The sequence below is a fragment of the Epinephelus moara genome, chromosome 1 (genome assembly GCF_006386435.1).
Source record: "Epinephelus moara isolate mb chromosome 1, YSFRI_EMoa_1.0, whole genome shotgun sequence".
NCBI classification, from domain to species: domain Eukaryota; kingdom Metazoa; phylum Chordata; class Actinopteri; order Perciformes; family Serranidae; genus Epinephelus; species Epinephelus moara.
In genome coordinates, this window is record NC_065506.1 from 16,742,458 (window position 1) to 16,758,931 (window position 16,474).

General features: G+C 42.7%; 1 protein-coding gene across 1 annotated transcript in view; it reads left to right on the forward strand.

The window, feature by feature from the left end:
• The window catches only part of cd276 (CD276 molecule), a 78,774-nt gene that overhangs the window by 41,011 nt on the left and 21,289 nt on the right, over window positions 1-16,474 (forward strand). The window contains exons 5-6 of the mRNA XM_050045947.1: window positions 11,532-11,669; window positions 16,332-16,373. Coding sequence (XP_049901904.1) covers window positions 11,532-11,669; window positions 16,332-16,373 — 180 coding nt within the window. The remainder of the gene's footprint in view (window positions 1-11,531; window positions 11,670-16,331; window positions 16,374-16,474) is intronic.

Here is a 16,474-nt window from a genome sequence, read left to right on the forward strand (position 1 = left end):
GCATGTATGTGGCTTTCCAGTATTATAGGGACTGAATATTATTTACTGTTTGTCTTTGTGTGTCAGTGAAGTATTCTGTGTGTAATGAGCCTTGTTTATGCTTTTTATCTATGCACTTTATCACTTAAAGTAATTTCCCACTAGCAGTATGTGAATATGCACTGATAAAATTAGAAAGCAGGATGAGGATCACAGTTTAAAGCTGCACTAATCAATTTTTTTATATTGACAATTGATTAAATGAATGAATGTCATGTTAATGAGTTGCTCACAGTAGCTGGGATGTCAACAGTTAATGGCCGAGAACATCTTTGACGAGTTATGCATGGTGGTCTATAGGTTAATTTTGCTACTGTTCACTTAATGTACTGAGCACCACTTCGGTCTGGTGGGAGCTAACGTTACCTAGCGACACCATTAATCCCTTTGGCGATTACTACTAATAACCCTGTCCCGACCCAACAGTGTTGTTGTGGAAACATTGTACCCATTCTCCCCCTGATGAGTAAGCACCTCAATTTTGATCCCCAAAGCCCCTTTAGCATTAACTACTGTTAGCTCTGTTAGCACCGTTTGTAGTGTCAGCACAGCTAGTCGTGCTAACATAGTTATGAGTGCTAAAGGGGTTTACGGCTCAAAATGAAGTGCCTTGCTCACGTTGGCTCCCTGAGGGGAGACCAGAGGGTGGCCACCACCATATTTCTGTAGCAACGCTGTCCCCCCCCCTTAACCTGTTAGTGAGGGTTAGGCTATGGAAAAAAATATTAACCTAAACTGGCATCCCTAATAGTCATAAACCAGCAGAGAATTATCACCTCACTATGCAGTTACCATATGCTCGACAGAGCATTTTAGCGACTACCAGCTCATTGTTTTGGTTTTGTGGCCCACTCTTTCATTGTTTGGTTGAGTCTCACCAGTCTCATCCATGTGATTCCCAGCAGCAGGCAGCTTCTTTTGTGAAAACACCCTGATGAATCATTGTACACTACTTGTCTAGCACCAGATGGCAGGGTAGCAATGTTAGCCTAGTAGCTGGTGAGCAGTGAAGCATGCTGCTAAAGAGCAAGATGTTGCTCCAAAGAGGTGGTGGAGACCAAAACAGAGCAAAAAAGACATTGAATATTGGACTTACATTTGTCCATTTGGCCAGAAACACAACTGCAAATGAGTGCTTATATTACTCTCTGTCTGCTGGAGGTGTATGGAGGTAACCATTTGCTAACATGTTTGCCATAACAGCTTGTTTAGATGATAATGTCAGTGTTTTGTTTACAGCTTATTGCAGTGCCCCATGGCGCTGAAAAAATAATTAATACCACTTTAAGAGGAACCAGATGTAGCTCAGGTGAAGAGTTACGTTTGGGTTTGTGTAGCAGGATCAGTGCATATGCTCTGTTTTAAATAGCTCTTTAATCCTTTCATAGCTGTTTGTCTTTGTCACTCTGCTCTCAGCTCCTCTGCTTGGCATTATCAACTAGCCAGATAGTCTGCTTTGGTACTGATAGCTGTCACTAGTGATTCTCTCCTACACATCCTTAGCATCTCACAGGCAGCTCTTGCTTTAGAGCTAATTAAAAATTTAGACACAACACAATGTTGTAAACTGAGTATTGCATCCAACTTCCGCCTGCATTGCGAAGATGGCCGAGTGAAGAAATGGAGCAACCAAAGAAAAAAAAGAAGAAGAAAATCAATAGTCCACTCTGCCTCCAACATCTTAATGCCACTCTCAGTGGAGAGGGATGTGTGGAAGTGATGGAGTCTCTGTCAGTTACTAGACATCAGAGGAGTTTTTAATTGAGGCCCCAGTGGGCCTGGGAGGGACATGGGAGATGTTGAGAGAGCGCTAGCCTGGCCGGTGTTAGATGAGGTGGGCAGACCGGTTGTGAGACAGTATTGTCGCCCACTTTCATCCTTCTCCCAGACCAGGGCTGGGCAGTATCACATGAAATTTGTATCACAGTATATTTTGAATATTGATGTTTTATATATTTTTTCTCATAATTTGAATCGGATGTGATTCAAATGCAGGACGGACTCTGGTATAGTGACAATTTATTACCTCAAGTAAAAGTTATAATCAGTTAACTATTAATAGAGTTTACAGTGGCTGTGGAGGAGAGCTTCATACCTGGTGGAAATTAAGAGCTTATCACACTGCACAGCTGTGTGTGTGTGTGTGTGTGTGTGTGTGTGTGTGTGTGTGTGTGTGTGTGTGTGTGTGTGTGTGTGTGTGTGTTGTTTGCTTCACTTTCTCACAACAGCTGCAGTACTAGTTGAGGATTTTGTTTTGGGTGAAATGTTTGCGAGTCTGTTTTATGTACCTTGGGTTGGTGTTTTCACCATGTCCTTCCACTGCTGACTTGTCTCATCATTAGGACAGGGACTCTGGCAACAATGCATTCTGCTTTCTCTTTTTTTACACCAGTGCCAGCGCTACTTGTGTCAGAGCGGGAGCACATTCTCAAAGATTCCTCATACTTGCTGACATGTTTCCTCATGATTTGCTCCTGTCTCTTTTGAGCTGTCTGACTCCATTTCTTCACCCGCCCTTTTCTTAGCATGCAAATGTGCGTTTGTTTTAGTGTTAAAGGGAAGCGTATGCTCACTGGTTAACATGCAGTAAGCTGTTGCTCGCGGTGCAATTTGACGTGACATTTAAAATCCATTCTGTACCAGAACAAATGGTTAAGCCAAATCCACATCAGGACACACATCTCCACCTGTGTGAAGTTTATGCTGGTTATACTGCCCACCTCTACCCCAGGCCATTGTTTATATATTCCAGCACAGAGCTATTACGCATTCTCATACCTCTCTGCCTATAACGTAGCCTCTGCCTCGCTAACACGACAACCATGCAGTTGGCTCTTAGCTGTATATTGAGTTAATTAGCCAGTCTACTGGGTATGGGATTACCTTCAACTGTAAAGATGAGAAAACTCACTCTAACCTTGCCCCTGGCATATCTGAGTAAGATTTAAAATCATCCCTTTGAGTATATCTGTGACTTAACTTCGCCTCCTTCCCTCCCAGACAATCAGTGACTGTCATACATTGGTCTGGTTGTGTACTGTAGTAATACACAAAAGCCTCCTGACAGTTATAGAGATTACTTCAATTATTCAGGTTTGCTCATTTGTTTTTATGGCACTATGATATTTTTTTTGGGGGGGGGGGCAGATCACATGAATTATTAATGCCAGTCATGTATCTCTGTATATGCAAGTGTGTTTTAAATAATATGTATGTGTATAAAAATGCACACAATTTACTAATATGAATAAAGAGTGTAGCTTAATATGCACATGTATTATTAAAAGTCACCAGTGGTCCAACTAAAATAAAATACTTCACCCAAAACCTATATTTTTTATATTAGATACTCATCCCCTACTGACCTTATGCAGCCAACCAATTCTTTAATTTGTCCCATTTCTGTTTTGCGTCCTAACTTCTGGTTATTATTGCCGTCTATGATGAACATAAGTAAGAAGTCTCAGTCCTGATTGGTTCACGTAGCAGATTATAAATGTTTATTATAATTAAAAAGGCCTAAATCTATGTGGCAAAGTTGCATTCAGCAATAGCTAGCTTACAGCTTGCTCAACTCACTTACCATGTGTTGCAGCCATATGGTTGCAGCTCAATGTTTCAAGTATCAAGTGCTCTGATGCTAACTTATCTGTATGATAATTGAGGTCATAAAGTTATTTTAAAAAGTTATTTATTAAAACAGTTTTGCATTCTTAAAAAACGATTGTGATTTGTCATGTCATGCTTTGTTGGTCTGGAGTCTGATTTATTAATATGAATTAAAACACATTGTTTTCACCCAACTATGTTATATAATATATATTGTATTGATATTATAAATTGCAATAATTAGCAAAACTAATATGCAAGAAGAAATAACAGATTTGGAGAATCTCCTTGAGGCTAAAAAGCACAAGGTTAATAAGATTGGCGATGGCTCTGCTACAGTTGCTGCAGTATTACTAATATTACAATGTTATCTCAGTTACAATGGATTCTAACAATTAGCTAAGCCATTTTACCTTAAACATACCTCACACTTCTTTATCGTTTCTGTACTGCAAGTTTTGTCATTCATTGATTAACAAGTGGTGTGCTGATACTGATGTATTCGCAGCAAGCTATTATGTTTCCATGTTTTCAGGCCCAGCCAGGATATCTGACTCTCTGGCTGTCAGTGGGTAATTTAATTTAATTAATTATTTTTTGTCACAGCTAACTTTAGGAAAGGTTTGGAATCCTTTAGTGTTATTCAATATCTAACGTCTGTGATGTTCATGACATGTAGCTGCCTTTCACAGACATCTAGAGGCCACTGAATTTCACTGGTAACTTACTTTTTTATTGGCAAGAAGTCACTCATTATCCAGCAGCCCCGTTGTCTTGTTTGAATGAACAAACCACAATGATCCAAATCCATATCCTGCATTGACCTGCCAATTGTGACTCAAGCTCAGTCTGTCTCTGTGTCTCATTGTAACCTTTCTCAGTAATGTGTGACCGTTGGGTGGCAGGGAACATTCACCTGTAGATCAATCAGACTAAAGTTGGACTTACCAACACCAGCTCATCATTCTAAATCCATAGCGCTGCGCTATAGGCAGAGTAGCTCTGGACTGTGAGCCAACTTTCCACTGAAGAAAGGTCAGTAGCAGCCTGACATGTCTGAGAGACAGCTTATGAGTTGAGAGTGGACTAATACCACAGAACCTCATTGTGATTCCAGCCCAGTCCAGCATTCACGCAGTTACCAGCTCAATGCCTGCTCGCTTGCAAACTCACAAACTCATCCACCTGCTTGTTTTTCCACCTTCTCAGGTCACTTGGTCACTCACCTGCTTACCCCATCCCTCCAACCTTCACTGTGTCACTAACTCATCCACCTTACTCTCCCGCTCACCCTCCATCACCTCCCCCACCACCACCAGATGGCTTTTATAGTTCTCCTGCTGAGAAAAAAAGAGGGCTGTTAGAAACTTTATTCCTATAAATGCAGAGCCATTACTCTGTTTTAATGTGCACGTCTGCACATCATACACTCATGTTTGCCACGAGCCCAATGGCGTCAAGGGAAGGGCAATAATGTCAGACAAATTGTGTAAGTAAATGGGCGCTAGGTCGTCCTAGAGACGAGCGCATTGCTTCCCTGCATGCCAATAAGACAGCGAGGTAGCATCTCGCTGAAAAGCAATTTATTGAAATGCAAAAAGAGGAGAGAAGGCTCAGAGCAAAGATGCTGACAGGACAAAAACCTGCCGCCATCCATCTCAGTTTGCCAAGTTTTCCCTCTACAAGTGAGCTTCTTGTCCTCTCCCACAGAGGAGAGGTGTTCCCTAGAAATATTGCAATAACAGCTGGTGTGTCTGTGTGGTCACACGCTTTCATGCTGGGGCTGAACGGGGAGGGTTCAGAGGTTTTGATGGACACCTTCGAGGTTGATAATAAAGGCTGGTAATTGAAACTGAAGCTGAAACAAATTCAAAGTCATTCGTTCAATGTAATCCTAATATTCATGCTCATGTTTTTCATTCTGGCTAATCCGTGTCCTCTGACACAGAGGCCATCTTCTTTCCATTAGTACCGTTGTTATTGTTTCTGCCAATCTCTTTCCTGTGAGATCGGCGGCGCTACACAGAAACTGAATAAAGAAGTTTAAATCACCAATGTCGGCGAGCCTGCTTGCACTCGCTGAGGTAGTATGCATCAATCACCTCGCCTGTGTTGGGTGAATGTGATTTAAGTGTGAGCTCCTGTTTTGTCTCACTGAGTTTTATATCTCATTCACTTTACTGTTTCTTCCCTGCCTTACTGTATTGTCTGAATGAATGTCTTTATCTCTGCCATGCGACTCATTGTTAGAGAGATATATAAGCCTATTTCGAGTCCTGGGCCTGGCTGTGCCACTCTAGTCTCCAGGGCTGTATAGGCCCTCCAGCAGGGCTGGGCCCTGCTGCTGCTCAACCCCTGGGCTAGCCCTAGTCCACCTTGCTCTTCTCTGATCACCACTCTCCTCTATAGGTCCCCCCTTCTATCTTCCTCCTTTTTTTTACAACTAGGCAGAATAAGGTCAGGTTGTTCATCCTGAAAATGAAAGAAAAACCTAATTGACTCTTCCTCTCCTCTTCCTCATCCCTCCAGCTTGTCTACAATGAGCCTTGAGGCTCTTTTTAGCCTGAAGCCATCCTTCTGTCAAGGGACATTATTCTCCTTTGGTCACAGCTTAAGAGGCTAGGTTTCTTCTAGGCAGGTAAAACTGGGCTGACAGTTGGAGAGAAAGCAGCTTTGATCTCCACTGTCTTCACGTTGCACAACCAAGATGACAGGCAAGGGAGTCTTAGGAGCACTTTATTCCACCAAAGGTGCTGGAGAGAAAACACTCAGGCTTGTAAAAATGCCTGCAAATCTTGGCTCTCACATTCACTGAAGCCCAAACAATACCTAAGCTGGCCCCTTGCGAGTCCCCTATAGTGTCTTCCAGAGACTAAGGGAGTCTCATTTCTCACTGGTGATGTGCCCTGTGTTACAGGCTCCATATGGAGGTGGTGTTTTATCATACTCTTGCCTGCCCCCATTAAATATCTATTTTTACCTTAGCAGTCTGCTGTGGCCTCCTATGATACACAAAACACCTACGGTGAAGCACCACCTATAAGAAGTAACAGCAGAGGATGCTCTCCAGGTGTGGTCGATATAACCTGTAAAAAATGTTGCAGACATTATTGAAGGTGCATTCGCTGCTACCAGTTGTACATTTTCATTATGTATCATTTTTTTTATAGAAGTTTGATAGTGCACAGCGACAACAACCTCCAAGGGATGGACACAATAATGCATCACATTATATGTACACTATAATAGAACATAATACAACAGCACCATTTTATAGCCTCTAAAACTGCCAGAGTGTTGACTCAAGGCCTCACAGACACAAAATGTGAACATTTTAGTGGGCTATTATATTGGATTTGCATGATATTCTGCAGGTGTTCCTGTAATTGTGTCCACCTACTGGACGTATCAGTAATCTGTGAGACAGATGTGAGCATTACATGTTATTTTGACATTTATAGGACCAAAAATGATGTATATATACATTTGAAAATAATCACTGTGGATTGTTGATGTCACAATAAGGTAGTAAGGTATGATTCATGGAAATTATTGGCAGCAAACTCACATGCAGCTGCAAACAGTGCCAAAAGGCACATGTTATCAAGTGCAGTTTTACTGACACACACATCAAACATAGAATCTGATAAAAACTAAATTCAGAATTGCTGCACACGGTTTGGATGTGCTGAAATGTGCAGAATTTTTTCAGTACATCAAGTAGTGAATTATACAACAAAAATAAAAAGAACTACTAAACCCATAGTGTCATTTTATGCACACTGACAGGGTGCATACTTCAGCGACTATCCATTTCATGTTTACTCGTCAACTGGAATTGAGTGTTGACATCAGCAAAAGTGGCAGGAAGTAAATACAGAAAGGAACCCTGGTGAGTGTGTGGCATTTAGATCGGTTATCATGAACGTCTTCTTTCATTCTCTATCATATCATGTCAGCTCGTTATAGACACGCTTTCCACTTTGTTGATGTGTATTCTGATGTGTGCCACACATTCCTAGTATCAAGAAAACACCCAAGTGTGTGAAGTGAAGTTTGCAGCTCTGAAGTCTGCAGACTCTAGGTAATGTGACAGTGCGGCCCAAAGCACTCCATCCTTACCCTTGCACAGAGGGAATAGGGAAAGGGGGGAAGAGGGGATAGGTAAACAGAGCCATTAGAGACAAATCTATTTCTGAAGAAAACAAAATCACATCATCAAACAAGAGAAAAAGAAAAATATGATCCTGCAGCCCTTTGGGCCCCGGCGTAGCAATGATAGCCGACTATGGCATTTGTCTTTATCAGTCTGCCTTGAGGGAGAGGGAGTGTGGTGGGATGGTGTGAGAATAAAAAGAGAATGAGAAAGACAATGGAAACAAAGAGCACGGCGTCTCCTTTACTCGTCACAAAGACCTAGACACATTTGTTACTTTTTGGACTTAGAAGACGTGAGCAGCTTGTGTATGATTATTCCTCTTTCATACATGTTTGGTGGTTTCGCTGTCGGTACAAAGTGGCTCTCAGATGGTCATTCTTTAAATATAACGGAGTGAAGGGCTCGGTGGACAGCGAGCCACAGCATCATCAGTCATGACTAGCCTGGGGAGGCATACGCAGCTTCATCAAAATGACAAGATTGACTTTCCAGATTTTATCCTTTCGCTGTGACATTTGGTTGTTTATTCTGCTGTGCAGCAGCAGTAGCAGAGTCTTTTTAGTGCCTCGTGTATCGAGAGACTCTCTTGAAATAGATATATATGGTTAAGGATATATATGGTGGTGTCCTTAAAATTTCATTCATTCTTTCATTTTCTGTAACTGTTTATCCTTTTAGGGGTCACGGGGTGCTGGAGTCTATCCCAGCTGACATTGGGCAAGAGGCGGGATACACTCTGGACAGGTTGCTAGACTATCGCAGAGCTGACACAAAGAGACAGACAACCATTCACGCTCACATTCACACCTATGGGCAATTTAGAGTCACCAATTAACCTGCATGTCTTTGGACTGTGGGAGGAAGCTGGAGTACCCAGAAAAAAGAACACGCAAACTCTGCACAGAAGGGCTTCCCGGTCCCAGGGTTTGAAACCCCTCACCTGGGGTTCAGGGTGCTAACAATTGTACCACTGTGCCGCCCTCCTCAAAATTTGATAAGGAAAACAAGGAGCAGCAATAACAAGAATAAGAGTCGACAGCCTTGCTAGCATCACTGCATTAGCAGCAATGACTGTAAATAAAGATGGACAATGTGTCTCTGTGCCAGACGTTGCACTAGACTTTTTCGTCGCCGGTCATTTTGGCCAACAGGGTCATAAAAATCCGGTCATAATCTATTTTTATCGGTCATTTTAATTTTCGTTTTTAAATGATAATAAAGATTTTCAAAGACATTTAGTNTTATGTAGTTATGTCTGTAGGCTCGGTGACACAAAATTAAAATTGTAATGAAGTGATTAGGGTATTGAAAAATGTGTTTGGTTATGCACTGTTCTGTTATTTTAAATTATAAACACGGTATTTTCTCCTCACGTTCCTCAGTGCGTGCTGTTGTTATTTTATTTTGAAAATTGGCCGGATTCTCTCGTCTCTTCTCTTCCGCTCTGCTCAGCGGCCTGTGTGGACAGTCAGATAGGTTAACATGGGCGCTGACTGACAACTGCCTCCGCTGCTGGGCGCCGTGCTTCAGTTCCGCGTCCGGTGTGTCCAGGGCGTTATGTCAACAACGCTACATGAAGCAGATGAATGACTTTTTCTCAGCAGTACTGTGCACTCCGCTGCCAAGTGGGCAGGGGTGGTAATTGCAACCGGTCAAAATGACCAACAGCCTTCAGATTTTCCGGTCATTGTTGTAAAAAAACGGTCAATGACCGAGAATATCCGGTTAACGCGACCCCTGCTCTGTGCAGTACCAATCTACCCACTATCAAGTTCCCACCCATTCCCCTGTCCAACCAATTGCACACCAATTGACACACACAGCTGTCAATCATGACATCAGCCCCATGTTTATAACATCAAATAACTAGTCATGACCAAACTTTCCAGAAAAATGAACACTTGAACACACATCATCGTGACATCTAAAATGATAGCAACCATCTTTGGGAGTTTATTTGATGTACTTTGACTTTTTATTTTAGCCCATGTCCCATCTGCTTACATGGAGGGGTGGGGTCTATGACCCATACTGCAGCCAGCCACCAGGGGGTGATCGACATGTTTTGGCTTCACTTTTGGGGAGCTGTCATGCCATCCATCTTTATATACACACTATGGTTAGCAGCAATGCTAACGTCCTGATGCTAAGCATGATTTTAACTATGTGAATCGACTTAGTTAAGTGTTTTAGCATGCTAACATTTGCTAATTAGCACCAAAACCAATGCACAATTAAGGCTAATGGGAATGACTGTAGTTTTGCAGATATCATAATACAAAGTATTGGACAAATCAAACATTTGATGTGATGATGCTACGCCAGATGGATAGTGAAGGGATCGCCAAAGTTATTATGATTCATCCTAAGCCTTGAGCATGGCTAAAAACAACAGCAGAACAAAGGCTGAACTGGCCTTTTTTAAAACGACCCTTTTTTATCATTGGCGAGTACATGTCCCTCCTCCTCCTCCCCTCAGTGGCCCTCTGTGGCCTTTCATTAACTCTGTTTCGTAGGACAATCAGGTACATTTGCTTCACAGTATCAGATGGACTGGATTTCCATCTGAGAATTGATCACCTCCAAAAAAGGACGCCTCTATTTGCCCTCCATCTTGGCTGGGCTGTATTATAGCCTGTCTGCCTGTCTGCATAGCTGATGCCAAGTCCTTACAGATGCTTCATCATTTCCTCTTTCCAATGCCAGTCATTTTTCAGTCTTTTTTTTTTTATTATTATTATTATTATTATTATCTGCCCAGAGCGGGCACTCTCTCTGAGGGAGGCCTGTTTGTGCTACAGCCAGGCTCACAGCTATTTAGTGGCTCTGCTGTTTTCTTTTCTTCTCCCTCTGTTCAGTTTGAATACCCCAGGGAAATTTGGCTGTGTCTCTCATATCTTTTTTTTTTTTCTTTTTTTTTTGTCCTGCTGACCAGTTTTTATTCCTCATCATCAGTTTGCAGTTTGCCAACATACTGTCACTCATTTTGATGTCTAATTGTCTCCAAAGTAATTTTAGTGTAGTGCAGTCGGAAAGATGTGCTATCATTATACTCGTTAAAAACCTTACCTTGCTCCTATTCAAAATGAATCACTGAATATTGGCATTTCATTCCCGTTCAGACTGAAAATGATATTGTAGACATTAGGGAAGTTATAGAATATTAAAGCAAACGCATCAGAACTCAAGACATCTGAGCAATGTGTAGCAGAAGGCAGGGGGTGGGATAGTTAGCGCCAACATCCTCTTAATGCTGTGCCAATGCTGTTTGAGTGAAACGACAACACAGTCTTGTGCGACTGCTTAGCTATCTGCCATCTGGACTCAATTGAGTGACTCAAGTGTCTTAATTGGACACTAGTAAAGAAGCTCTTACTCCATTCACATTAAGCAAAGGTTCACACTCATTTCGGTTTTCTCTGACAGCCCCGCTCTCCCTCAAAGTCAAACCTTATGCGGAGATGATATGACGAGCTTGACGACGATGACGGAGATAATGATGGCAATGATCATCATCAGTGTCATCGTGTTGCGCTTCATGTTCTGCAGTCCGGATCATTTAGGATTTTTATGATAACGGACTCTAACAGCAAAAATTGTCAAATGGTGAAATAATGGTGATGGATACAGCCGTGACAGTTGTGCTCTTATTTTAGCTCTGCAAGAGTGAATAATGAGGCTCTCCCCCCCTGTCCCTCCCTCCTCCCTCTGCCCTTTGCTTCAGGTCAGAACATCGCGTTCCCCCCGGTGGCTCTGTGGGTAACTGTTGGCCTGGCCGTGTGTCTGCTGGTGCTGCTCATTGCCCTGGCTGCTGTCTGCCGCAGGAAGATCAAGGAGAGCTGCGAGGAGGCCAGGAGAGAAGGTAGAGGAGGGAACGGGGAGGGGGGGGTTGGAGATGTGGCTCTGCACATTCAGTACCAGTGTATATTCTTACTAGGAGTACAATTCATTGGTGATGACTCTCTTGAAAATCCATGTTTAGTCCTCAAGGTTAGATAAAAGCTTTTTGGGCTGACTTGCCTATATTAGGGGCAATTTGAAATGTGAATCTCAGAGCAACTTTGGAGCTATATGCACAAAAAATAAAGTCATGAAATGATTTCCTGTTTTTCACTTGGACTGTGTTGGCCTGCTGCGTACACAGTTCAAGGGCTTACTGAATAATGGATGCTAACCTATCATGCTCTCAGGCCCTTTCAGCCCTTATGAGGGCCTTCATTTAAATGCAGAATGACTCCTTAAACTCTTCACATAGTGGGCCAGTAGATGATATGCATAATTGCGACATGTTGCCTAGATCATGTGGGAGGCACAACGAGAGCGGGAGGGAGATAGAGCAGAAAGACAGCGATGAGATGTTAACTGCTCAAGGAACTTTGAGAATCCAGGGGGAGTTCTGCTTAATGCGTATAGGCAGGATCTCGGATGGTGGGACACATATCTTCGGCAAAGAGGAACATCATTACTCGGGTCCAGTAATTAGCGTTGCGGAATGGCTGAGGATCGCCGCAAGTGCAAAGAGAAAAAGTTTTGAAATGAGATAGATAGTGCAGAGCCACCAGCTCTGCTGTAATGAGATCCGCTCAGAGTGGAGGAGACATTTAAATAAAGGTCAGCCAGTGTCTGCACCAGGGCCCAGAGGTTTAAAAATAAATATGGAAGTGACACAGACTCAGAGGAAAGAGTAAATAGCTCCATGGAACATATGAAATCAAATGAAATGGAAAGAGAGGAATATAATGCAGTTCCTCCCACGGGCAAAAAGGCTCCTAGGGTGGTGGGGCCCTTTTCTTCAGCGGAGTGGAATAGGAGCTGCGTTTCCTGCCTGCAGTCCTAACACCGAAGGCAGGATTGATTATGTGGTCATCCTCTGTCCGCCTTATTGAAAGTCTTATTCTGTCCTGCCAGCCACGCTTCTGCAGTCTTTGGTGTTTTCCGAGCACAAAGCCGAGGAGTGGGAACGCTGACTTATTCACATATCATGCGGACTCTTATACTCACGATAGAATGATACTATATGAATACAGATGTGTGGAGGGGCTTTAAATAGGATTGCCATGCACATGTCCAGAGCTGTGGGGAGGCAGGAAGCAGAGAAGTGCAACCTAATTGTGGTTGTCTTATCTTTTAATGGCGTTCCCAGGTATGGCCAGATTGAAGTTGACTCTCACTTCACCGTGTCTGTGTAGCAAGGGTGGAAGGGTCAGTTAAAGTGGAGAAGTGAGTAAGTCATTTTTCTTACCTGTCATAATGTATGTGGAGCACCCGAATGTGTATCGTAACAGAGCAGAGCAGCTTGTGGAAGCTCAGTTCCAGGGGCAGTGTTATATCTCAGCACCAGCATGGGTCTGTTCTCTCAGTTTTTTCTTTCATCCCTCTCTTCTGTCCTCCCTTACATAATGACTATGTATTTAATACATGCTTTCAGTGACCTATCCGCGGCCGCTGTTCCATTTCTCCAAAGCATATTTTACATTTAGATAAGCGTGTGATTTAATCAGACTCACGCTTGGATATCATGTGTAGGTGACAAGGGACAGATCTCCCCTGTGTGACGAATGAAAGTCATGAGGGAAGCAGGGTGTCCCTCGAGGTTTTGACCACAGTGGTGCACATGTTTCCCAGGGCTTATGTGCATATTACTCACATGAAATAACAGACATATAGATTTTCTTCACGCCAAGTCCATGCTACAGAGCCAGGGCATTGTTTTTGGGGCTGGTCAACCCATCATGGCCTCAAAGCTAGGGTGGGCGACTTATTTACAAGCATTTTTTATTATATTTGTTGAAATCAGGCCCCTTGGAAAGCAGCTCAGCCTTGCTTCCATTTTTTCCCAGTGGCCAATCGCAGTATTGCAGAAAAAAAAAATCTCCTACGGCCTAAAAAGCATTTTCCCGGTAGACCACCATTGGAAAAGAAATGTCTGTAAAACTGCTGAGAGTACACCTCGAACTGCAGACAAGGTCAGCTATGACTCTTTCTATCATGATTTTTTTTTTAACCATGGAGGTTTAATATTTATAAAACTATCTTCGAGCCAAGAAAATGATTTAAAAATCGTTGACGTCATCACAACGTAAAGTCTGAGTGGGAACTCTTGGGCGGCGCCAGTGGGAGAAACACCTCTGTGCATATACCCTAAAGCTAGAAACTTTGGAGTATGCGCCAGGTGAGCAACTCTACTGGAATGGATAGGCACCATCTTGGGTTATGTATGTAGTTATTGTGATGCATCTATGGTTGAAGTTCTTTTTACGTCCTAACAGCAATCAATAAATGAAATGCTCTGGAAATAAAAACGATGTCTGTGGCTGTCACAGGGCTGTATTAAGCCCTTCCAATCATTTCATTTGGGCAGAATACAATGATTGGATAGCTTACATGTCTGTCATAGAAAGGGCATTCCTGCTTTCTGTTCTACAAATGTGAACAGTGAAAGCTTGATGCAGTGATGAAGAATCCTGCAGAGAAAGTTTCTATTCCAGCCTTGTCAACAACTGCCCACACTGCAAAGGAACCCAAAAAAGGAAGAAGGACTTATCAGAAAGAGAGTCTCGAGGAGAGTGTGACAATATACAAAATAAAACACATCAATATCGGTAAATCGCTTTTTTCAAGGACTTGAAAAAGACGTCGTTTCACCTTGAACTCTTTAACCGAATCTCAATGTTGCTCAGACATCTGCAAAGATGAAAATATCTTTTTAACAACATTTTGCTGGGTGGGAACGAATCAAAATATTGGCAAATTAAAACTGTTCCTCGTGTTTTCTTTTTTAGATAAGCAAAATTGCTTCATTTTTGTCATCAAGAGTTGCTATTCAAAGGGAGAGAAAATGAATTAAAACCTACGCAGCACAAACACTGCTGTCATTAAGCCTCATGTTTCGTATGCATAAAGGTTTTAAAAAGAAGAAGGCTCTGCTGTTTCTAGGGTGCAAGAAGAATTAATTAGGCCCACTAATCAGTGTATTTATAGTACTATAGGTTTACTAAGAGGCCATTTGCTTTTGCTTTAATTTGAAACACTCATGATGTCACGGCAGTGTTTGAAGAGATTCAGCAGCAGTGCTGCACCACTTCTGCGTAGGGGAAACATAGAGGCAGAAGGGAGGATGATGAGGAACAGTAACAGCCTTCTGGCTTCACTGAGTCGCTTTCTTTCTCCTGACTCTCTCGTCTTTTATGTGGTTTGTCCAGCTTTTGTGCTTAAGCCATAACCACCCTTCCTCTTACCCCCACACATTTGGGATGCAGCCAATAGGGGCATAAAATTGTAGCGCTCTCAATGTACAAGGGAAGCAGTTCTCACTCCCTGCCCTGTGGATGCCCTCTTCTTCACCCTGACTTTAAGGTGCCTTTAAATGAGCCTCACTCTCCTATCAAAGCCCCGTCCCCCAAGGTATTTCCCCTGCCGCCACAGTGGTGGGGCTGTTGGTCGATTTTGAGGTGTTGAATGAAGCAGTGAGGGTAAACAGGCTCACACAGCTATGTGAATGTTACACCTCAGTTGTGAAGATATGTGGTTTCATGCTTTTTTCAAGGTGCTTTTGTGGATTTCACTCTGAAAATGTACAGATTTTTACCAGGTCACCTTAAAATGGCATTCTAGACATACAGTTCAAGGTTCCCAAAAAAAGACCATCTTTTCTCCAGAGAAAAGTGGAAGAAAATGTTAAGTTCCATGACCAAAGCCATACCTTGAACTGACTAAACTATGTCTCATAATAATACGGGATATGTACTATTAATACTACAGTAATAGGTAATCTGATTGCAAAATACTACATAACATAAAGGAAGAGAAACTGAAGAATGTGGTGTGAGTAGATTGATGCCTATATATGCTGTTTGAATCCAGAAATGCTCTGATGCAGTAATAATAAGGATTATAGTGTGCTGTCGAAGTCAGAGAAAATCAGGCAGACATATAGGAATGTAAACAAATGCGCTGTGTTGTCTTGACATTTAATTTTGTACAATTAGCAGTTTAATCTCATGTATCAGGCACTAAACAGTGGATTTCAAGCTCAATTGCTGTGAAAAATGTGTCATAGAATTAATATCAGTCCCTTGGACACTGTGTCTCAGGCCTATTTTTAGCCCATATGTGTGTACGCACATGCACATGCAAGTCACGTGTGTATGCAAGTGTGACAGCCATCACTTGTTTGCCTCCCTAACTCTGTTGACAGTGGGTTTTCAGAGAGCTAGCAGCTAAAGCCTAATGTGATTACTGTCTTTGCGAAAGGGCTGGATAGGAGGTTAAGGGGGTGGGTATGGGTGTGTGTGTGTGTGTGTGTGTGTGTGTGTGTGCGTGCATGTGTGTGTGCGTGTGTGTGTATGATATGGCAGGGGTACCACTGTGTGGAGCTTCCTTGTCATATAGCTCTCGCACCACAGCTTGTCCTTTTGAGCTGTGAGGGATCAGCTCACCATAGGCTTGGGATGAAGTGACTGCATTGCGTGCCTGCCTTTGTACCGTGGCTCCCACTGATAATGGCTCCTCTGTCTCCCCACAGCTGAAGAGGCCAAGGAACTGGAAGAAGAGGAGTCAAAGACAGGTCAGCCAATCCACACCTGGTCAAGCCTCAGCCTCTGCATGCATCAGGGGCCTGCAGTATGTTGTAGCTAGCACTGCTGCGGCAGGCGATTGTGGCAAATG